Source organism: Xyrauchen texanus, chromosome 37, assembly GCF_025860055.1.
Source record: "Xyrauchen texanus isolate HMW12.3.18 chromosome 37, RBS_HiC_50CHRs, whole genome shotgun sequence".
NCBI lineage: Eukaryota > Metazoa > Chordata > Actinopteri > Cypriniformes > Catostomidae > Xyrauchen > Xyrauchen texanus.
This window is the reverse complement of record NC_068312.1, coordinates 25,578,083-25,602,552: the sequence shown is the minus strand read 5'-3', so window position 1 is coordinate 25,602,552 and position 24,470 is coordinate 25,578,083. Positions and strand designations below refer to the sequence as shown.

Here is a 24,470-nt window from a genome sequence, read left to right as displayed (position 1 = left end):
TACGTCATAAAGTGACGTCACACACCAGCAAATAAGTCGAGGCTCTGGACGACTTTTCATGGAAGTTGAAAGTCTGGCTTTAAACGGGGTCATTTAGCTATTTCCTGAGTAAACGATCATATAAATATGGAATTGTCGGCTTGAAAGGAACGCAGCATGGATTCAGTAATGTTACGACTCAAAATGGCGGAATATAAGAACAAGAATCGCAAAGATGGTGGATTCTTTTGAAGCTGAACACAATCAACGATGTTTCTCATACTTGTTTTTCGTGTGTTTGGTAAGACCGAGAGAAATACGCTCCGATTATTTGTGAAAATCAGTTGATCACAACGGGAACGTTTAAACAACAAAAATACGACAAACTAGTTTGTGATCTACAACACTGTCGTCTTGAAGCCATTTGAAAGTGAAACTTGTTGCAATTAATTATACTTCCTTCAAAATGACTAACCGTAACGATTATAAAGTGGTCTAACATACAATTTGCAAGGTATATTCGAAAAATGTACTGCTGTGACTGACCTTAAGTAAACTGTATACTAATAAAATTGAAGTGGTTCCTGATTTAGAGGGCGGTTTCTCTCTCTCTCTCTCCTCAGGCATATTTACTGTTGTCGCCTTCGCACACTCGTGTGGCCCGAGTGAATATAGATCTGCAGGTGGAGAATGCTGCCCAATGTGTAATATAGGTAGGCTTGCTCATTAATAAAGGTGGTAGTAACGAAAATCTTTGAAAATGACAAATCAACTTTTATGTGTGTGTGTTATCTTGTTTTAAAATATATAAATTACTTACAGAAACGCTCAAAACTCTTTAATCAGAATCATCTTTCAAATGCACGATACTTTTATTAACAGAATAATAGCCTACAAAATACACAAAAAGTAGGTTGATTACCTTGCATGCAGGTCCACTTATTGTGCAATAGCCCAATGCCTAAACCTGGTAATGGTGATCCGCATCGCTGTGTACACCTTGTCGCTCAAATGACTCTGTCATAGCTTGTGTTCAGATTCCGATGGGAGGTCTTGTGGTCTCTGTCTCAAGTGACATAAAATGCCCACACAACTCCACCTTGTATAATAGGGAGTGCATGTATCACCCATCTGCCCAGCCTATTGTGTAATACTGAAAAATAATTGTATAGCTCAAAAAGAGGAATTCATGAACACCCTCACATTTAAAAAGAATCAGTTGGTTTCTGCATTCATTTATTCAAATATTATTAATCTGCATTCCCCAAAATCCATGAATGAATGACATTATTATTGTGACCATTGTCTATGTTGTTTGTAGGGTCAGTGGTTTTCCATGACTGCCTTGGGGATTTCAGTACCACTTGCAAACCGTGTAGTCAAGGAACATTTATGAGTGAACCAAATGGTCTTTATAAATGTTTTCCTTGCAAAAATTGTGATCAAAGTAAGTTTATAATTTCACTCACATTTTGGGACCAACATGATTATGCAATTATCATGTTATATACAATACATGAAAGCGGTCTTTTATGTGCTTTTTTTTTTTAGGTCATGGCCTATACACCCAGAGCAAATGTACCACAATGACAAACAGCATCTGTGATGTGCTTGATGGATATTACTGCATTGAATACCACAACTCAGAGTGCATTTATACTCTAAAGCATAGTGTATGTAAACCAGGACAAGGAACAAAATTAGGTACTATTTCTAAATGCTTAAAAACAATTTAAATATTTTTTTGTTTAGTTTTTTTGCTCATGAAAAAGTAAAACATTTCCCCCTCACAGTAAGCTCAATATCTGAATATTTTGGGTCACTGTTTCCACTTACAGGCACAAAGAGATCAGACACCGTGTGTGTGGACTGTGGTCATGGGTTTTATTCTCCATCAGGTTTGAACTGCACCAAATGGACAGAGTAAGTTAATAATGTTTTGGGCTCTCTGCCTTGTTTGGATATACTGTTACAAAAATCCATTACTTACTCTCATTATTTTACCTCAGCTGTGCCACCAGAAATGAGATTCAGACAGCAGATGGCAGTTTTATTAAAGATGTCACGTGTGCACAGAAAAGGGGAAGATATGGCCTCATAGCAGCTGTTCTTGCTGCTGTTCTTGCTGCTGTACCGAGTGTCTTGTCCTTATTCCGATACAGTTCTTCAGAAGTACTTAATACAGGTGAGTATTTGCATGATTTATTTTAATGGAATTTCTTGCACAATGAGAAACTTGAGTACAATCACATCCCCCCCAAAATGTTTTTATTTGATTGCAATTTTGTTCATTATTTGTCATAATATAAAGGTTTTCAAATCTGATAATTTCTCTTTTTGTTTTTGAAGGTCCTGCACTTAAAGTAAGTTGGTTAACTTTATCTCAATTTAAACATGATGCAATTTGAAAGATTTTGAGGCACTTTTAAGATCTTTCATCACAGTTTCATATTCTGTATGATGCTGCATTAGATCACTTGTTGAAACATTGTCTGAATATGACTAGTAATTGTAAGTGGAATATTTAACAGTTTCCTGTTGAAGAAACAAGATCTACAATCACACACGTAAGAGTGACATCTTTCTTCAGTCTTATTTTTCTACTTGTTAAGGTGACACAATATTTTCTAAATCTATTACTCTTGTTATTTGTTCATAGGGAGGAAACATAGAGGGAGAGTAACTAACAGTTGGGATCCTCATTTCAATCTCTTATCTCTCCACTGGTCACTCCATCATAAATCATTTTTTAATGAAAGGATAAGAGTGGATTGTGCAGAGTTTGTAATCTTCTTTGATTGATGTGACCTTGACGTGGTGGAGAAGCATCAGTACATCAAAGACACTGCTTGAGATCTGTGCTAGTAGAAGGCTCACTTGAAGTATATTCAAAAAACCAGAGTAATCCCAAATGTAAATGTAGGCTAAAGTAGGATGTAATCAAGTACTCGATCAGCTTTAAATATCGGATAGATAAAAACACTATTAGAATATTGCTATTTGATTTTCCTTTGTGCCTTTGCCTGCAGTGGGCAACAACGAAATTGCTTATCACACATAAATCATGCTGTTACAACTCATTGTTTTGGATGCACGATGTTCTTAAAGGAATACTCCAATCACTCAAAAAGAGAAATTCTTTCATTATTTAAAGGGGACCTATTATGCAAAATTAACTTTTACAAGGTGTTTGTACATAAATGTGAGTCGGAGGTGTGTGCACACAACCACCCTACAATGTTAAAAGTCCACCCACTCCTCTTTCGTATATTTCTATTAATCAAAAAGTGTCATAATTAATGGTTTTCATTTCTGCTCTAAAGTGACATCCCGTTAGAGCAGGCCTCGCCCACAACTGGTGATGGACTCCACCCTATTATCATAGATTCTCCCCTGAGTGAGCTGCACACAGTCGGACATTTTTTTCTGCGCTGGAGCAGATACAGTGAGAAGAATAATGTCTCAGCTTTGTAAGCATCATAAGTGTTGTGTTGTTGGCTGTAAAAGTGAACATAAGAGTCTTCATGTACTTCAGGCATCAGAGCCACAGAAGACGCAATGGAAAGTTTTGTTCCCCGTCTGTCACTCACTTCGATGTTGTGTCAAAGAAGCGACACTAGGGGTCTCTCTTGAGAGCCTTGTGCATCTCTGAACTTGAGAAAAGGCCAATGAGAAATTGGCAGACAGAATTTGCATGTCCCGCCCCCAGAGAACATAGCCATGGCAACGTTGCGGTCATGGCTTTCTTCCCTCACGAGAAGAAGCCATATCACGCGTCTGGTGATGAAGGCGATTTGGGGTGTACAGCAGGCTTGGTTTCGCCGGGTAAATCCCCATGAACCACAAGCTCCCCAGCATGCTCGTTTGCTTCCGTCCGGCCTTGAGGTGAGAGCAGCTCGCCTCACGGCCAGTCTGTTTACTCCCTCAGACCCCGCAAACTGGATGATGATTTCGCCGCTGCATCAGAGAGCGTCACAGCGGCGTCTGATGCTGATGACTCGAATGGGCTGCCACCTCCGGGTCTGCTCGTCCAGTGTGAGCCTGATGCGCAGATGTCTGCTATGCTTGCCCGGACCCTCCGTCCCCCCCTCACAGCTAGAAGATTGGTTCTCGGGTCAAGGCGCCGCTCACAGCCCCGGAGGTGCATTATGAGTTGACGAAGCCGTAGAGGGCACCTTTTACTGTCCAAAACCGGCTTCCTTGCTCCTCCGCTCTGACTTCCTCCAAGCTGTCTCCGCCCTGCATGACATGGCCCCCCTGCAATCCACAAGGCCAAGGTCTGCACTTGGGTAGTCCTGCTCCTGATGTGCTGTAGGAACTGTGCTCAATGACCGATCGTGCCCCCCGGGGCCACGAAGGTCACATCGCCAGCACTCGGATGGGCAATGGCCACCCTCGTGGTCCAGGAGCGTCATCTATGGCTGGACCTGGTCGAGATACGGAAGGTAGACAAAGCACGCTTTCTCAAAAACCCTGTCTCCCAGCTCGGTCTATTCGGCGGCACCGTTGACGTCTTCGGCCAGCAGTTCTCAACGGTGAAGAAATAGACGGAGGCCACATCATGCCCCGCTGCCTTACCAGCGCAGGCCTTGCTCCGTCTGCTCACCAATGGCGTCCCCCTGTGGCTTCCAAATGTCAGGCAGCTCTGCTTCAACCTGGGCCCAGCTCTCAGCCCCACAACATATCAGTACCATGAGGGATGTTGGTTGCCAGACTGACTCACCACAGCTGTGTAGTGTCAATTAACCATTCAGAAACATCCTGGTTCATTCTCACAGTTGTGACTTCTGCCGGAGTCTCTCCTTCATCAGTGTCCGACTCTGGTTCATACATATATATATATATATTAGGGCTGTCAATCGATTAAAAAATTTTATCGAATTAATTACATGGTCTCCCGATCAATTAATCGCGATTAATCGCATATACAAATATTTGCTGAGAAAGCCCCTCATATAACAATAATTCAATATATAATGATTATACATATTTATATCAATATATATTTATACATAGTTATCTTTAAATATTTTAATATATATATTAAAATATTTAATATATATAATAATATATTATATAATATATATATATATATTATAATAATATATAATATAAAAATTCAGATAATTAAATGCATTGTGGCAGAATAGTTAATCATTGATAAGACGATACAAAAACGGCTTTAGAATACAATGTATTGTTTACTACCATATTATTGATCGTAATCCAATCATTGGCACACAGTTCACAGCAATCCATTTCACAAGTGAATTTGTCAATCAGTTGGAGATTATGATTTCTTTAAATTAATGCTTAAAAACTTTTACATCTAGAGCCAAGAGGTATATTAAAACAAACAACATCAAAAAGGAAAATAAATAAACAGTTTAAATAAAAATATAAAATTGTTTACATATTTCAATACACTTTACAGCTTTCTTGTTACTCAAATTGGAAATTGTTCTTAGGTATTGCTGAACCTCTGAATTAAAAATTAAAACTAATTGTTTATAACCACCATACTTTCATTTAGGAATACTAAACTTTGCCAACAAAAGCAGAAAATTAATCAAATAATATTCCTTATGAAGAGACATGTCATAGCTAAAAAAAAAAAAACGAATAAAATATTTTCAAAACAAAGTTGAAAGCTGGGAATAATATGATCTCTAACAATCTTGCAGAAATCAGACCAAAAACAAGTTGAGTAGGGACAACTCCAAAATAAATGAAAAAAATGTTTTACTACAAAATGTACAGAATATATCGACATCACAATTAAATCTCTCTACAAGAAAATAATTAGTGAGGTAGTACTTATAAATAAGTTTGAAGGAAATTTCTTTGATTTTAATTGTGATTAGATATTTATGGGGTAATTTCCGAATTTTGCACCATCTCAATCCAGCCACACCCTGCATCAGACATGCTTGTGTTGTGTCTCGGGTGTGTTGCATCATAAACATAAAATTTTTAGGTCACTGTATCAAGTTCAATATAGTTTAATACTAAATTTTTAATTCTTGAGATCCCTTTGTGTGTTTTGAATGCAAGAACACCTACTGAAGTGTTTTCTTCACTGTAATAAAGTGCGCGTTGCTCATACAGCTGAAGTTTCACTTACTGCCCTCTGGAGTAAACAGGTGGTACTACAAGCTTACATTTTTCAGGAATCTTCCTAATTATGGTCCGGGGGAAGTGCGATTAAATGCGTTAAAAACGTTTTACGCGTTATTTTTGTAAAATTAATCGCACTGAATTAACGCGTTAAATCGACAGCCCTAATATATATATATATATATATATATATATATATATATATATATACCGGCTGAACTCCGGTATTTACGCTGTCCGTCATATTGGTTGTGATTTGTTGTTGCTGTAGTATATGTAGAATGCTGTAGTGACCGTCATCGGCAAGCCTCTACTTTTTATATAAACTTTTTTTGGCAGTTTCTGTGAAACTTACTAAATAAACATTAGCTAGCAATACTATGTACATTTTTAACTAAATATCAATAACTTTTTTTTGCCAATTTTGTTAGTTGTGCAAACTCCGCCTGAAGTAATGCGAGGCAGAGAGCAGGATTTTTTGTGTTTTTTTTACACTGTTCACAAGCTGTAAAGACACAGCCCTCTTCCTGAAAGGGAGCTGGGGAGCAGCAGCTCATTTGCATTTAAAGAGACACACACGAAAACTGTGTGTTTTTGATTCCACCCAAAAAGAGAAATTTACAACATGGTATAATACATGATCCATGGGGTATTTTGAGCTGAAACTTCACAGACACTTTCTGGGACATTCTCCAGGACTTATATTACATCTTGTAAAAAGGGGCATAATAGGTCTCCTTTAAAGTAAGTGTATCACTCCAGAAGACTTGGAATGTATGAATCTATTTGTTATGAGTGCATTTTAATTTTTGAATTTTTATTTTTGAATCTAGATATGAATTCTGCTTTGTGTTCATTTTTCCATAATGAAAACAGGTTCAGTTAATTACAAATTTCAAGTGATTGATTACACTTTTTTTTTTTTTTTTGAGTACAGCTACAAAATTACATTTTAATTATTTACATTTATGCATTTGGCAGACGCTTTGATCCAAAGCGACTTACAGTGCACTTATTACAGGGACAATCCCCCCAGAGCAACCTGGAGTTAAGTGCCTTGCTCAAGGACACAATGGTGGTGGCTGTGGGGATCGAACCTACAACCTTCTGATTACCAGTTCTGATTACCAGTTAAGTGCTTTAGCCCACTACGCCACCACCACTCCACCACTAATTATCCCCTACTAAAAACAACAGATCTCCAATGACATCATTAGTGTTGTAAAAAGACACTCCTGACACTCCACAACTTAAAACAAATACGCTGCATTTGAAACACTATGTTAATATAACGTATGTGATTTTCTGTTCAGCAGTATACAATGGATGCAATTTTAAATGATACAAAAAACAGTATTTACATCAGTTACATGGTCCATGACCTGCTTAAACTCGATATGCAATTTTTATATGAATTTTTTTTTTTTTAACTAAACTAGTAAGGCAGCTTAAAAATTATATCCTTGGGATGGACAAAAGCAATTGGGGGAGCATATTACCCTGTAGCTCAGCTCTAGACAGCCATTCAAAAGTAGCCATGTTTCATGATGAAATAAAACAATTTCAAAGAACCATTTAAGTAACACATTGTCATCCGATGACGGATTGTTTTTGAAGGGCTGTTAAAAGCATGAAATTTATTTGTATTTTTCCTTATCTATTCCCATTGACAAATGATGAGTGACGTGACACCCGATCCCAGAACTGAGCACCTATGAGCAAAGATAGCAGCCTCCATTTTGCTAGCTTTCTGGGAACCCTGTGCTAGCTTAGCGCAGTCATAGAGATTAATGGGGATGCTAATGATCCTAACACCCCATAGTGATGGAGACACTATACTGCAAAAAGGAACCGTCTTTAGGATGAGGTCTGACTCTGGTCGTTAAAAATCCCAGGACACTTCTCGTAAAGAGTATGGGTGTAACTGGTGTCCCATTGGCCCTTATCAATCACGGCCTCCTAATAATCCCCTCCATTTATTGGCATTTTTTACTCTACTCTCTCTTGTCCGCCAATAGTTGGGGTGTGGTAAGTGATCTGGTGCACTTTGGCTGCTGTTGCATCACTTTTTACAGGGGAAGCCACCTATTGGTCCAATGCCGTGGCTGAAGATCTCCTGCGTGTTCTGTCTTATTGTGCACATTAAATAATACTTTGATTATTTTATTTGAGTTCCATGTTTTATTAAACTTGTCATTTATTCTTTTCTTTATTTCATCTGACTCCAATTATGAAAAAAAAAACCATTTTAAATTACAGAACAGTATAAGTCATTACTTAGTTTTTTATAGTTTTGACTGTAAAATGACTTGAAGTGAAGTATGTAAGAGAGGGGGGCAGATGAGGATGAGAATTGCATTTTATGGTCCATGCTTGGTAGAGTGTGATTTTCATGTGGAGATTCCTTCTATGTGAGAGTGTTTATGTGGAGATTTCTTTTGTGTGAGAGTGTTTATGACTTAGTTCTCGCATAGTCAGCCTTACACATCATCCTGGTGAATTCTGCACACTGGTGGTGATTACGGAGAGTCCCCTATTCACTATGTAAAGAGATATATAAGTATAATTAATGTAATGCTAATTCATAATGCATTAACTAGTGTTGATTAACCACATTTAATTTAAAATTTATGTTAAAATTAACCAACATTAAGTTCTGTTAAATATGGTTCATTTTAAATTCAACTACCGAAATTAACTAACATTTATGAAGACATTACAACATTATTGTAAAGTTTGTAAAGATTATTCTCAACACTAGAAGATCTAATAATAAGAGTTAATGTGGGAAACGTAATACTGTCATTCGTAATGTCACCTATTCTACTTTTATTCATTCTTTGCATTGGAAAGCCCCTAAATTTGGATCGCATTGTAATTTAATTTGCCCTCTCAAAATGTAATCATTGAGAAATATGTTTTCCTTTTTACCCTACTCTGTTTGTTTTTTTTATATACAAAGATTTTGTAATTATATTCCTTACTATTTTGGTTGTTTAACTGTAATTTTGTAATAATTCATGTGTTATTGTTGCCGTGCTGAAAATTCAATAAAAATCTAAACTAAGTCTTTTTTAGCAAGTCAGATCACTTCACGACCATCTTTGGAATGCTCCCGGGCAGCTATTTTCTATGAAAAACGAGGCATACAATGACAGCTGGCCCAGTTCCTAGGGATGGTAGAGTCACATGGGGTAACCTCCATATGGTCGCAATTAGTGGTTCTTGCTCTCAATGGGCACGTGGAAAGTTGTGCGTGGATCACAGAAAATAGCATCCACATGCTGCGAGTCTCCACAGTGTCATGTACAGCGCATCACATGAAAAGATACGTGGATTGACTGTCTCTGAAGTGGAGGCAACTGAGACTTGTCCTTCGCCATCTGGATTGAAGTGAGTAACTGCACCACCACTAGGACCTAGGTAAGTAGTGGTAATTGGGGATAAAAAAACTAATTTTCTATAAATTTCTTGAAGAGCCAAGCACCATGCTCTCGAGGTGGATTGTGGGATTGACAACGGTATGGAGAACGCGTGGGGAGCATCCGTGAGGGTCAAAAAATTTAAAGTCTCAGCTTTTTGCAAATGAGAAGTGGAAAAAGCTGGTCGTGACGCAATTACCGTGAGCTGCAGTGACGTCTTGCAGAAGCCCTTCAAAATCTACATTTTTGATGTAATTAGTGCTTCAATCACATCTTTATATTTATTTCCGACATCAAACTGAATATGAAAAAAAAAAATGACTTCAAATGATAATTGCATGCCCTCATTGTGGTAATACTGATGCTGGATAAGCAAACATGTAATTAAACAACATTGTACATTGTGGGCATTCGGAAATCAAGCTGGAATCTTTCCAACTGTAATAGCGCATATATAAAATTTGTTTTTTGCACGTGTACGGACTGCAATGATAGACAATACACACTCACTTTGCATATTACAAATGCCCAAAATGGCAGCTCTCTGATGTGGTAAGCGGTGTTCAGCTGAGATCGCACTAGTGGAATTGTACACACACCACCAGTGGTGTATCACGAGATGAAGCGACATGATCCAAATCATTTTACACAGAGCACAATGACTTCCAGCGACACGTCGCAACCGTTGGTGACAGAGATCGCCACGGTGAGCGATAAGACAAGTTGAGAAAATAAAAATTTCATGCAAATGATGACCGACTACTAATGAGAGTAAAGACAGAGGAGCTCACATCATCTGTCGCAAAAAGTAGTTAGAAGTAAATATTTTTAAATAAATGTCCTTACCTTTACAAGTTTAATGATTTCAGATGTTGATTGCAATCGGTTGGAACTCAAAAATGGTGCACATTTAGCAGAAACAGGATTGTCACACAGTCAGATCTGATTGGTTGATAAATATTTCCTTAAGCACCTCCCTTGTTGACCCAGGAATGCATCTCACTCAGTGAAATCAGGATGTGTGTCTCCAGGCAGTGAATTTAATACTGGAGTCGACTGCAGGAAAGAGCATGTAAAATGGAGAAGTTAAAGTTTCTGTGAATGATTTCACTGTTCTATATCATCTATAACAACATACATGGATATGGGCTAAAGAAATGATTCATGGAAAACAGTGTCTGCATTTGGGGTGAATTTGTTAAATATATTGTTATAATGTTTGTCTTGTTTAATTATGATGCATAACTGGCCATTCTGCAAGGGAGAGCATTTTATTGCAGCAGTGCTTAATGCATCATATAATTAAATATATATATATTTTTTATAGAAGTACTCAAAATTTTAAACATACAGTCCATAGTGATAAAAGTTGCCATGCATATTCTCTGCACATATAATGACATTACTCATTAGCACAGTTGGATTGTATGCATGACAAACTGCAAAGTCCTGGGTAGAACGCTTCTGAGTAAATGCCCTGGAGCTTGCCTGCCCTTACCGGCATAACCTGGTGGATACACAGGAAGCACATTCACCACGAGTGTATGTCTGTACTTCTGGTGTTAAAGGCGATGTAGTTACAGATCAAACTATGATTGCTAAGGAAGCTGTCTATTTCTATAAAAAATTATATTCCTCAGCATGATGACAAATCCTTCTTCAGCCAAATTAAAGATCTAATTCCCTGAATAGATGATGAGTGTGGACTGTTATGTGATACATACCTCAATAAGTTGGATCTAGCAGTGACATTTATTGTTGTTATACAAATCTCCAGGTAGTGACGGCATTAAAGCCAATTTCTATAAACACGTCTGGGACTTATTAAAAGATCCGTTCTCTTGTATGTTAAAAGAAGTAACAGATAATATAACATTGAAACAAGGTGTAATAACTTTAATCCCTAAACCAGATAAAGACCCCAACATTTTAGATAACTTTAGACCCATTACCTTAATAAACACAGATTACAAAATTTGAACTATTATATATGCTAGCAGATTGAAAAAATTCCTACATAAAATTATAAGCGACTCTCAATCTGGTTTTATGAAAGGAAGATCCATCCACAATTATATTAATTTAGTGCTTGATATTTAAGATTAAAGTCATGTTATCGACGAGGATGGTTTTATTTTATTTATCGATTTCTTTAAGGCATTTGACTCAATTGAACAACCATTTATTTTCCATTGTTTAAAATTATTTGGTTTTGGAGAGAAATTTATAAGCATTATATGGCACTTTTCAACTGCACGTTCACTCACTTCAACTCTACTCGCTTTACTTTTCTGAGCTTGCATTTCCACTGCAGTGTAGTGCCACCTCAACGTGGGTGGGATTATAGGCTGATCACCATAGTTGCGCCACCTCTACTGCCGTGACTTCATCTTAAACATGACACAAACTGACCAAAACAATAACACAACCACTAGCTGTTAGCTACTAGCTCATTGTGCTGCATAAAGCAGTCGTTGCATGGTGATTTTACACAAGTGTAACAGTTAAATTGGTCTGGTTGTTTAATCAAGCTAGCTTCCAGTAGCTGTCAACTAATAAAGTGAAGCTTTCAAACAGAGTATAGAGTTAACATAACAAAATATACCATCCTCCATCGTGGATCAACACCAGTCCAGGGCACTCTCCCTCCCATTGCTCACTGGTTTAGATAGCGTCCATTTGGTCAAACCACTTCCACTTTTCCATAATGGTTCTGTAGTCTAAATTTTTTTTTTACTTTTCCCCACACTATTGGTAGGTCCGGTGGTAGCAGTGTGCGGCCCACAGCTGAGACACTTCCTGAGAGATTCTTTTCGTTTCGCTCATCACTAACAAGTGGACCGTCTGCTCCTTGTTTATTGACCACGGTGTGGTTTTGTGCACAGCCATTTCTTTTTTTACAATTCAAAAGTTTCTTGAACAAATTATATTGCTATCGATGTTTATAACTTTAAAACTAGCGGGTTGATGTCATATATTGGAAATCCAGTGACGCTGGTAGTGATGATTCTCCCTGACCAATCAGTGATCTGCAGGGTTTTGACCTCACATTTAGTATCGGCTTGGCTCGCTTGTAACCTCGACCAAGGTGGTACTAAAAAAGCAAGTTGAGTTGAGCTGTACTGTGCAGTGGAAAAGCTCCATAATTCTTCACTTTCCCATCCGAAAATCACATGTGTAACCTTTGAATTCTTATATTCAGATGTGAAAGTGATTGCTTCTGAAGACACATTTAGCCACTGGAGTGTTATGGAGTACTTTTGTTCTGCCTTTTATTCTTTTTAATTTTTGGAGTTTCAAAGTCCATTTACCTGCAAGTAAGTAGTGGCCATTTTCTTGTAAACTCTCTCTTGGACAGTCACAAAGCAATGGAAACAGCTCAAAAGTAATTGTAAATGAAGTAATGAATATATACAGTATATTATGCATATATAGCAAGAAATATATATACAGTAGGGATGCACCGAAATTAAAATTCTGTGCCGAAACCAAAAATCCAGGATGCACTTGGCCAAAAACCGAAACCGAAATGTACTTTTTTTTTTTTTTTTTTACCTATTTAAAAAAAAAAAAAAAAAAAGATTTGTTGTGGTGTATAATTGTATTAATATTATACTTTTTCATTAATTTAATGAATCTGAATTGAAAAGCTACAAACCAATAAATTAATCACACTTTTATTGAAAGTAACACACCAAAAAAATAATAAAACTATATTAAATATTATTCTTCATTCAGTTCTGTAAAAATCTAATTTTACAGATTTTATTAACAATTATCCAAATAATGTAAAGTTTTAGAAAACTATTATATGCAAAACAACAGTCAAGTAATGAACTTAGCTAGCATCTTTCAAAAAGTTTAAATATGCAACAGTAATTTTTATTAAAACAACAGGCAGAACACAGAATGGCAGAGGGCCTCTATTCCACTGATCTAAATCTATAATATATAATTATAGATATAGATCATTAGATCAGTGCTCTGTTCTGTTTATGTAAACGTATGTCCACTTTAAGTGAAAATTATTGTGCAAAACAACAGTAATTGAACAAAGTCCAACCTCAACTGTAAACGACAGATGTATCCTCGAGTGAAGAACAAGTGTAACTTAATTGCTATACATATCAAATTGGACCGCTTTCTATTTAAGTACAAGTGACAGTGTTACGCAGGCAGGCGAGGGCAGACGAGGAGTGGGGATCTAAATGCAGTTTATTGAAATTAATAAGACAAACATGACTGGAACAAACCAAACATCCACGAGGGGAAACAAAAGATATAAACAAGGGAAAACATCCACGACGGGCTCAGGCAGGAACACAGACCAGACTCTACAAGACATATACATAGGAACATTCACATTCAACGATCGACAATGACTGGGGAACAAACAGGGTTTAAATACACAAACACAATAATGACAAACAGGTGAGGACAATGACTATGTGCTGGCAGTGATGAGGGCCGGGAATTATGGGAATTGTAGTTTGTGACAATTGCTAGTGAAACACGGGGCAGACAACAAGGGATCGTGACAGACAGGTTTCTCTTCAAGAAAAAAAGTTGCTAAACTTTCTGACAGTCTCTCCTGTCAGAAAGCTCATCAAGAACATGAGATGCTGCACTGAACAGTCTCTCACTCTCTGTGCTGGTGTTTGGGCAGATAAATACCTGTGCGCAATCCTCGCAAACAAAGGAAAGCAGTCTTTGTTTATGCACCATTAGGCAAGGGGATTGTCGCTTCTGGCAATGGGTAGTTCAGCTAGATATGTCTGAAGTTGTGGTGTAGCTGCGCTAGTTGTGGCACTGCTGTGGATCGGGGCTCTTTCCTGAAGAATCACTTGCTGTACTCTGTATATTGAATTGGATGTCGTGTTTTTAGGTGGTGTATCAAACCTGTCATGGAAAAGTTCTTCGTCACCGTACCCCCTCTGCTGAACAAACACTGCAGATCGCAAATTTGATGTCCTTATCAGAAACTTTGAAGAATATCCACACCGCTGACATGATCGGCCTTTGTTGGGTAGCGATGTGATAAGGGCTAGATCGATCCAGAGTGAAATCTGAGCACTGAGGGGCGGGGCCAGGAGGTATATATTTTCGGCTCATATTTTCGGCCTTTTTTCTATTTCGGCCAAAAACCGAATGTGCCGAAATTTCGGTGCATCCCTAATATACAGTATAGCCTACATTTTTAATAATGTGCAAAACTGCTTTTCTTTGCTCCTTGCCAATTCACATTGAATGAATCTGCTGAAAAGGCAATTCAAATTATTCATGTGCACGCGTAAATGCCTGGTGGCTCAGTGGTTAAGGCTCTGGGTTACTGACCAGAAGGTCAGGGGTTCAAACCCCAACACCACCAAGACACCACTGTTGGGCCCTTGAGCAAGGCCCTTGGACCTATCTGCTCCAGGGGTGCTGTATCATTTCTGACCCCAGCTTAGCTGGGATATGTGAAAAATAAATAATTTCACCATGTATATGCAGAAATGTATGTATAATGTGTGACAATTGATCAATTTATTTTATTTATGATCACTAGTTGATTCATAACACCAGCCAATCTCAGCAGTACATCACCGTAAACATCTCTCCATCAGAGGTTTCAAATGTTTTTGTGTTGTTTTGTGGTCTGATTAATTACAAAACATCTGTGATGATCACGGCTGTGTGAATGTAAGAGCTGCCTTTAACTCATGAAGAACACATGAAAAACTAAAGCAACCGAGGCAGTGTTTATGACTAATGTTCACATTGTAGTCTGGTGGTGTGAATAAAGTCTGTGCTTCATAATCTTATGTGTTGTTTATTGACCAACATTTGTATATACACATAAAAAATATACTGTAAATTGACAGTATTGTGCCTTTTTATTATTATTTTTATAATGTGTTATAATCATGACATACCATAATCTGGGTGTTACTTATAAATGCAGGGTTGGGGAGTAACAGAATACATTCAACTTATTATGATTATGTATTTAAAATACAGTAATTGCACAGGAAGATGTAATCACCTGCTGGGCATTGCTGCCTGTCGCACCTCCTCCAGTGCCCATGGGTCAGCTGCAGGGTCATCAGCCAGAAACCACCGTTCACCGACGTTTCGCTCCTTTAATTCTGGAACGTCTCCTGGTGGCGGAGCAGTGACAGGGACGTCTCCCTGTCACCCCCTGCAGCTGATAGCTGTTCTCGCTGCTGCTGTAATCTGGGGTTAGATGTTCTTCCCCCAACTCCTATCTTTCCTCCTCAGCCACCTTTCTCTGCCTCCTCTGCCAGATCCTTTGTTGCCCTCCTTAGCCTCCCTCCGGTCACTCCTGCTTCCCTCAAGAGGCGTATGGTTGATACCCCAAGGAAACCTCGGCATCCGACCTCCACTGGGTGGATGGTCGTCTTCCAGCCAGCCTCCCGGCACTCGGCAGCGAGCTCTGAGTACTTGGCATTCTTCCGTTCAAAGGCGGCCTCGATCCCCTCCTCCAGTGGTACAGTGAGCTCGATGAGGTGCGTCGATCTCGCCTTGGTTGACCACACCACTATGTCTGGCCGGAGAGATGTGGTGGTTATCTCCGTGGGGAACCGGAGCTGCCTATCCAGGTCCACCCTCATGTCCCACTCCTGGTTGGGGGAGAAGGACCTTGCTGTTTCTCTTGATCTAGTGCTTCTCCTTACCCCTCCTTCCGACCACGAAGATGGTGGGGTCCTCTACTGATGGTGGTTGTTTACTACCCTGTCGACACTCCTCAAGTACTTCGGCTAGCTTTCTCAGGACCTGATCGTGGCGCCATCTGTAGCGTCCCTGTGAGAGAGCGATCTTACAGCCTGCCAAGATGTGCTGGAGACTTGCGTTGGGAGCATTGCAGAGTACGCAGGATTCTTCATTTCCAAACCACTGGTGAAGGTTCCGAGGGCAGGGAAGCGTGTCGTAGGTTGAACGAATAAGGAAACTAAGTCTTGCCTGTGGGATTTTCCACACATCTGACCAACTGATGTTCCGGTTCATGATTCCCTCCCAGGTTGTCCAGCTTCCTTGTCGACCCTGCGCCACGGCCTTGATTTTATAGCGATCTTCCTCCATCCTCGTCACCTCTGCTACCACCATCTCCTTCCTTTGCTTGCGATTGGCCTTGGACCAAAAGCGTGGCGTCTCTCCCCATCCTAGACCTGCTCTTCCTACCTGCACTCTGCCCATAATCTCCCGGTGTTGTAGCCGACCGACAGCTTGATCGACCTCGGTTTGGGCATTCCACTTGCGGCCAGTAGGAACCTTGGCATTTGCGTTCCTTACTGACTCGTCTGTGGACTCCCTCAGCTCGAGAACCAACCTGGTCTTTTCTTGCATGTAGCCCAACTGTATGGACTGCAGTGGCAGCTGCAGCATGTTTTTTCCAAATAGACCGGTTTCAGATAGGCACCGTGGCAACCCCAACCACTTTCGTATGAATGAGTTGGCTTTTCCGTCCATCTTACTTACGGTTGATGAGGGAATCTCACTCATTTTCAGGGGCCACATCACCCTCCTGTAGAGTGTAAACTGGTAGCACCAGACCTTAAACTTAAACTTAAACTCTTTGACATGCTGCTCCAGTTTCTCCTTGGTGGTTTCGAGCCTGCCACTCTTCTTTTCCTCCAGTAGTTGCCTGGCATGCTTGAAGGGATCCTTGAAGAAATTGGCTCGCTCTTTCTGCTTCCGCTGGGAGCGCTTGCGGATGCGTTCAGCTCTGCGAAGCCCGGCTAGCCTTTTCCGGACCTCCTCCCACAGGACTTTCAGACCCTCTCTCTCTGCGTGGGTTGCCTTCCTCCAGTTCTTGCGGAGTTGCCGACGCCTTTGCACAAGTTGGAGGATTTCCCTTTCCCTCCTTCCCTTCTCTGTCCTGGCGGTCCTCTGTTTGGAGACAATTTGCCAAACTTGTCTTTACAGGTCTGGTATATTATGTCTCCAATCAGGTTAAGCTTAGTCTCGCCCCCTCCTCGCAGTGATCCCTCTAGGGTCTTGATCAGGTCCAAGTCCAAATTACGCCATGCCGCTGCTTCATTCGACTTCGGCCACTTCAGCTTGCTCCTTCTGGCTGGTTCTTTGGTCTCTTCATTTGGCTCTGTTCTGTCTAACGTGTTGGGGACTGGGCCTTCATGCTCACGTGGAGGCTCAGCCTCCACCAGGGGACCTTCCTCTGTGACTCTCATGCCTTCAGCAACGTTAGGTCCTTCGGCTCTGTGGTTTTTTCGCTGGCTTTTGGTCCTTCTTGTCTCACCTGCTAATGCAGTGCAAGGTTGCTGTTGGCCTTTCTGTCCACACTTCGCTTTCCCCTGATGGATCCGTAAGCCTCTAAACGTGGTCACTTTCTCCCATCCACATGCACACTTTCAGAGGGTCTTCTCCTCGTTTACTGGAGTTCTGGTGTTCTCGTTGTCCATGTTCATTGCCGTCGTCACCGTGTGGTCTGTCCTGTTGGGCCCATCTTTCGTCCCACCTCTCGGAGGGCCCGCGGGTTGTTTCTCATTATGTTTCTTTGTAGTTAGGTTTGAGTGTCTCTCTCGCGAAACTCCCGGTGCGGTCTTTCCCTGCTGCCATCCAGTCTTTCCTGGCTGTCCTCCAGTCTTCCCTGGACTCCAACTGCCCTATTCACAGTAGTCACTGGGTTCGCCAGAACTTCAGTAATTGCACAGGAAGATGTAATCACCTGCTGGGCATTGCTGCCTGTCGCACCTCCTCCAGTGCCCATGGGTCAGCTGCAGGGTCATCAGCCAGAAACCACCGTTCACCGACGTTTCGCTCCTTTAATTCTGGAACGTCTCCTGGTGGCGGAGCAGTGACAGGGACGTCTCCCTGTCACCCCCTGCAGCTGATAGCTGTTCTCCCTGCTGCTGTAATCTGGGGTTAGATGTTCTTCCCCCAACTCCTATCTTTCCTCCTCAGCCAGAGCCAAAAGCTACCTTTCTCTGCCTCCTCTGCCAAAATACAAAATACAAGTAACTGTATTTCAGTTACAATTTAAATAATTGGTAATTAGAATAAAGTTACATTAAAAAAGTATTTTGACTACTGAAGAGATTACTTTGCATTTTATTGTCATTTGTTTCATATTGGAACCAATTTAATGATTAAGTTAATATTTTCTTCAAAACATATTAATGTTTTTTGTTTACTTTTACATTTTTTACTTTTACAGTACATTTTATATTCACTTAATTATAAGTATCCCTAAATTATACCTTTTAGTTTTTCACAATGTTGTTGTCACAGTTGTTTATAATTATTTTGAGCCGTTTCCATCGCATTGCGATTGTCCAAAAGAGAGATGGATTACATCGACGCTCGACTGCGCTTTCTTGCATTCCCGAATGCCATCCTGGAATTTTTCAACCTGTATTCATCAACCTCAATATTGAAACCTGAATTTTTCGACCTGAAATCCACCACTTGAATAATAAAAACATGAATTTCACAACCTAATTTTTTTTAGGTGAATTCACACAAAATATTTTCAAATATTTAAACTTCAGCAAACATTTTCGATAACATCAAATTACATCCAGTCTTTTTGCAAGATCGTGAATTTGAATACTTTTTCAAATTCAAGTTCTGGTGATAAAAACGTTACGTCATAAAGTGACGTCACACACCAGCAAATAAGTCGAGGCTCTGGACGACTTTTCATGGAAGTTGAAAGTCTGGCTTTAAACGTGGTTATTTTGCTATTTCCAGAGTAAACGATCATATAAATATGGAATTGCCGGATTGAAAGGAACGCAGCATGGATTCACAGGGCCGGCCCAAGCCTTTATGGGGCCCTAAGCAGAATTTGATTTGGGGGCCCCTCGGTGCCGCCAATATGATTGAATATTGTCAATGCTTGATTATTCGCACACTATAAATCTAACACACCCCTTATCAATTTTATTAGTTGTAGCTGTGTTGCTTACAACATACCAATGTCTGCCTGGCATGATTTTACCCTTCTACGGTTTTAAATGTGACAGTAGCACACCTATATTTACCCAATCTTGCTGTCCATCTGTTACCAATTTTGTGTACTTCCTACAGAACAATTAGCAGCAGAAGCTGTAGACAGTATCATTTCTTTTTAAATAAGTGAGCAGCTCCTCTTACATTATTTCCCCATTAATGAACTTTCTGTAGGTGTAGTGGAAGCTTAGGCCATCAGGTTTTTCAGGGAATGTGAAGTTTTACTTTATAGGCAGTGGCCCTCTGCTTACCAGATCAGTCCTTTCTGAGTCAGATGACCACATCAGTGGATGCACGTGCTGGGAAGTGCTCCTCGCATGCAGAGGATGGACCTGATGAAAGATGAAAATAATAATAAAAGCTAGCCATGTTAGATGTAATGCAACTGTCTGTCAAAAACAAAGGCATGGTTTATCCATATAAATATATTGATCTGGGATTGTTGAAAAATCATCATCAGCTGTAGCACTGGCACTTGGGGCAGGTGGCGTTCGTTGTGCCCCACGTCCAAAATATTTCAACAGTGCTCCTAGGGATGTTTCATAAGAGTACATATTTGACAGAATATTTGACAAAATATGTTATTTTCTCAACACAAATTATTATACACAGCAGCAAGCCATCTGTACACCTAAACAACAACTCTTAATCTATAACTAGCTAACTGAGGCATAATGATATTGGAATATAATAGCAAAGACCCCCAAATGGTAGACTAATGTAAATAATGTTAAGTTCTTATCAGTACAAAGTTTATGGAACAGAAGCTTATTTTTATTACAAAAAATATATACACAGTAAAGTTATTTTTACACAGAAGACAAAAACTTTAATCTAAACTTGCTAAGTAATATGTTGTACTATAATATATTAAGATGTCAAGGCTATTTACTGATGTTTAATCAAACTTTCCTAAAAAGCAGATATGCTACAAAGGCTATGTTAACTAACTAGCCAGCTAATGTTAGCTCTTAACAGCCTAGCTACTTAACATACCTTTATCATGCTGTTTTTTCTCTTCCTCTTTTTCTTCTTTTTCCTTTTCTTTGCACCAGAGGATATGTCCTTTTTTGTGACATTGCTGTTTTGCTGTCTGAATGTGCTTGCATCCTGCAGCCTGTTTACATAATATTGCGTTTAATATTGCATTGTCCATTGACAGTATAATCACAAAAAAAAAAAAAAAAGTATGTGCTCTTGGGGGCCCCCTGGTGGCCACCGGGGCCCTAAGCAGCCGCTTAGTTCGCTTATGCCTTGGGCCGGCTCTGTGGATTCAGTAATGTTACGACTCAAAACGGCGGTATATAAGAACAAGAATCGCAAATATGGTGGATTCTTTTGTAGCTGAACACAATCAACGATGTTTCTGATACTTGCTTTTCGTGTGTTTGGTAAGACCGAGAGAAATACGCTCCGATTAATTGTGAAAATCAGTTGATCACAACGGAAACAAAAAATACGACAAACTAGTTTGTGATCTACAACACTGTCGTCTTCAAGCAATTTGAAAGTGAAACTTGTAGCAATTAATTATACTTCTTTCAAAATGACTAACCGTAACTATTATAAAGTGGTCTAACATACAATTAGCAAGGTATATTCGTAAAATGTACTGCTTTGACTGACCTTAAGTAAACTGTATACTAATAAAATTGAAGTGGTTCCTGATTTAGAGGGCGGTTTCTCTCTCTCCTCAGGCATATTTACTGTTCTCGCCTTCGCACACTCGTGTGGCCCGAGTGAATATAGATCTGCAGGTGGAGAATGCTGCCCAATGTGTAATATAGGTAGGCTTGCTCATTAATAAAGGTGGTAATAACGAAAATCTTTGAAAATGACAAATCAACTACTTTATTCTTCGTTTATGTGTGTGTGTTATCTTGTTTTATAATATATAAATTACTTACAGAAACGCTGTAAACTCTTTAATCAGAATCATCTTTCAAATGCACGTTGCTTTCATTAACAGAATAATAGCCTACAAAATACACAAAAAGCAGGTTGATTACCTTGCATGCAGGTCCACTTACTGTGCAATAGCCCAATGCCTAAACCTGGTAATGGTGATCCGCATCGCTGTGTACACCTTGTCGCTCAAATGACTCTGTCATAGCTTGTGTTCAGATTCCGATGGGAGGTCTTGTGGTCTCTGTCTCAAGTGACATAAAATGCCCACACAACTCCACCTTGTATAATAGGGAGTGCATGTATCACCCATCTGCCCAGCCTATTGTGTAATACTGAGAAAATAACTGCATAGCTCAAAAAGAGGAATTCATGAACACCCTCATATTTAAAAAGAATCAGTTGGTTTCTGCATTCATTTATTCAAATATTATTAATCTGCATTCCCCAAAATCCATGAATGAATGAAATTATCATTGTGACCATTGTCTATGTTGTTTGTAGGGTCAGTGGTTTTCCATTACTGCCTTGTGGATTTCAGTACCACTTGCAAACCGTGTAGTCAAGGAAAATTTATGAGTGAACCAAATGGTCTTTATAAATGTTTTCCTTGCAAAAACTGTGATCAAAGTAAGTTTATAATTTCACTCACATTTTGGGACCAACAGGATTATGCAATTATCATGTTATATACAATACATGAAAGCGGTCTTTTATGTGCTTTTTTTAGGTCAAGGCCTATACACCCAGAGCAAATGTACCACAATGACAAACAGCATCTGTGATGTGCTTGATGGATATTACTGCATTGAATACCACAACTCAGAGTGCATTTATACTCTAAAGCATAGTGTATGTAAACCAGGACAAGGAACAAAATTAGGTACTATTTCTGAATGCTTAAAAACTATTTAAATGTTTTTTTTGTTTTTTTGCTCATGAAAAGTAAAACATTTCCCCCTCGCAGTAAGCTCAATATCTGAATATTTTGGGTCACTGTTTCTACTTACAGGCACAAAGAGATCAGACACCGTGTGTGTGGACTGTGGTCATGGGTTTTATTCTCCGTCAGGTTTGAACTGCACCAAATGGACAGAGTAAGTTAATAATGTTTTGGGCTCTCTGCCTTGTTTGCATATACTGTTACAAAAATCCATTACTTACTCTCATTATTTTACCTCAGCTGTGCCACCAAAAATGAGATTCAGACAGCAGATGGCAGTTTTATTAAAGATGTCACGTGTGCACAGAAAAGGGGAAGATATGGCCTCATAGCAGCTGTTCTTGCTGCTGTTCTTGCTGCTGTTCTTGCTGCTGTACTGAGTGTCTTGTCCTTATTCCGATACAGTTTTTCAGAAATGTATACACTTAATACAGGTGAGTATTTGCATGATTTATTTTAATTGAATTTCTTGCAGAGTACAATGAGGACCCCCATAAAATATTTTTATTTGATTGCAATTTTGTTCATTGCTTTATTTGTCATAATATAAAGGTTTTCAAATCTGATAATTTCTCTTTTTTATTTTGAAGGTCCTGCACTTAAAGTAAGTTGTTTAAATTTATCTCAATTTAAACATGATGCAATTTGAAAGATTCTGAGGCACCTTTAAGTTTCATATTCTGTATGATGCTGCATTAGATCACTTGTTGAAACATTGTCTGAATATGACTAGTAATTGTAAGTGGAATATTTAACAGTTTCCTGTTGAAGAAACAAGATCTACAATCACATACGTAAGAGTGACATCTTTCTTCAGTCTTATTTTTCTACTTGTTAAGGTGACACAATATTTTATAAATCTATTACTCTTGTTATTTGTTCATAGGGAGGAAACATAGAGGGAGAGTAACTAACAGTTGGGATCCTCATTTCAATCTCTTATCCCTCCACTGGTCACTCCATCATAAATCATTTTTTAATGAAAGGATAAGAGTGGATTGTGCAGAGTTTGTAATCTTCTTTGATTGATGTGACCTTGACATGGTGGAGAAACATCAGTACATCAAAGACTCTGCTTGAGATCTGTGCTAGTCGAAGGCTCACTTGAAGTATATTCCAAAAACCAGAGTAATCCCAAATGTAAATGTAGGCTAAACTAGGATGTAATCATGGACTCGATCAGCTTTAAATATCGGATGGATAAAAACACTATTAGAATATTGCTATTTGATTTTCCTTTGTGCCTTTGCCTGCAGTGGGCAACAACGAAATTGCTTTTCTCACGTAAATCATGCTGTTACAACTCATTGTTGCAACAAAGCAATGATTGACGCTTTGGATGCATGATGTTCTTCAAGGAATATTCTAATCAATCAAAAAGAGAAATTCTGTCATTATTTAAAGGGGGCCTATTAAGCAAAATTTACTTTTACATGGTGTTTGTGAGTCGGCATTGTGTGTACACAACCACCCTACAATGTTAAAAGTCCACCCACTCTTTCTTATATTTCTATTCATCAAAAACTGTGTGTCAAAATGAATGGTTTTCCATTCTGCTCTAAAGTGAAGTTACGTTAGAGCAGGCCTCGCCCACGACTGGTGACGACTCCACCCTATTATCATAGATTCTCCCTTGAGTGATCTACACACAGTCTGCATTTACCATGTTCTTCAAGGTAATGTGCCCCAAAACATACAAAAAATTGTGTACGTTTGCACAAATAATGTTATGCCGGACTGCTTTGAATGAGTGTCAATATAAAGCAGGATTTTCAAAAAATGTGATTCTCAAGCATGAATCAGTACCAACTGTTTATGTTCCAGCTAAAGTTACCATTGTTTCTGATTGTATTCAAGGAGACCAGAGCTATGTCATTATTTTTAGCTTACTGTCTGTATAATTCATATCTGCACCTTTTGTATGCACAAAACAGTATAGTTTAGTTATATTAAAATAAAGTTGTACTAAAATGAGAATGTTTACTTGCAAAGCCAGCACATCTGCACTACATATCAGTACCATGAGGGATGTTGGTTGCCAGACTGACTCACCACAGCTGTTTAGTGTCAATTAACCATTCAGAAACATCCTGGTTCATTCTCACAGTTGTGACACCTGCCGGAGTCTCTCC

General features: G+C 39.2%; 2 protein-coding genes across 2 annotated transcripts; both read left to right on the top strand.

The window, feature by feature from the left end:
- The first annotated feature begins 6 nt into the window (after positions 1-6).
- LOC127630821 (tumor necrosis factor receptor superfamily member 14-like) lies at positions 7-9,163 on the top strand. Its single transcript, XM_052108627.1, has 9 exons — positions 7-280; positions 603-692; positions 1,301-1,426; positions 1,531-1,683; positions 1,818-1,902; positions 1,989-2,164; positions 2,329-2,342; positions 2,511-2,546; positions 2,639-9,163. Exons 1-9 carry the CDS (start codon positions 250-252, stop codon positions 2,660-2,662), a joined length of 735 nt encoding a protein of 244 aa, XP_051964587.1. The 5' UTR covers positions 7-249; the 3' UTR covers positions 2,663-9,163.
- On the top strand, positions 289-23,675 carry LOC127630822 (tumor necrosis factor receptor superfamily member 14-like). The gene is made up of 9 exons (XM_052108628.1): positions 289-493; positions 21,188-21,277; positions 21,900-22,025; positions 22,126-22,278; positions 22,408-22,492; positions 22,579-22,772; positions 22,929-22,942; positions 23,097-23,132; positions 23,225-23,675. Exons 2-9 carry the CDS (start codon positions 21,265-21,267, stop codon positions 23,246-23,248), a joined length of 645 nt encoding a protein of 214 aa, XP_051964588.1. The 5' UTR covers positions 289-493; positions 21,188-21,264; the 3' UTR covers positions 23,249-23,675.
- The last annotated feature ends 795 nt before the right edge of the window (positions 23,676-24,470 follow it).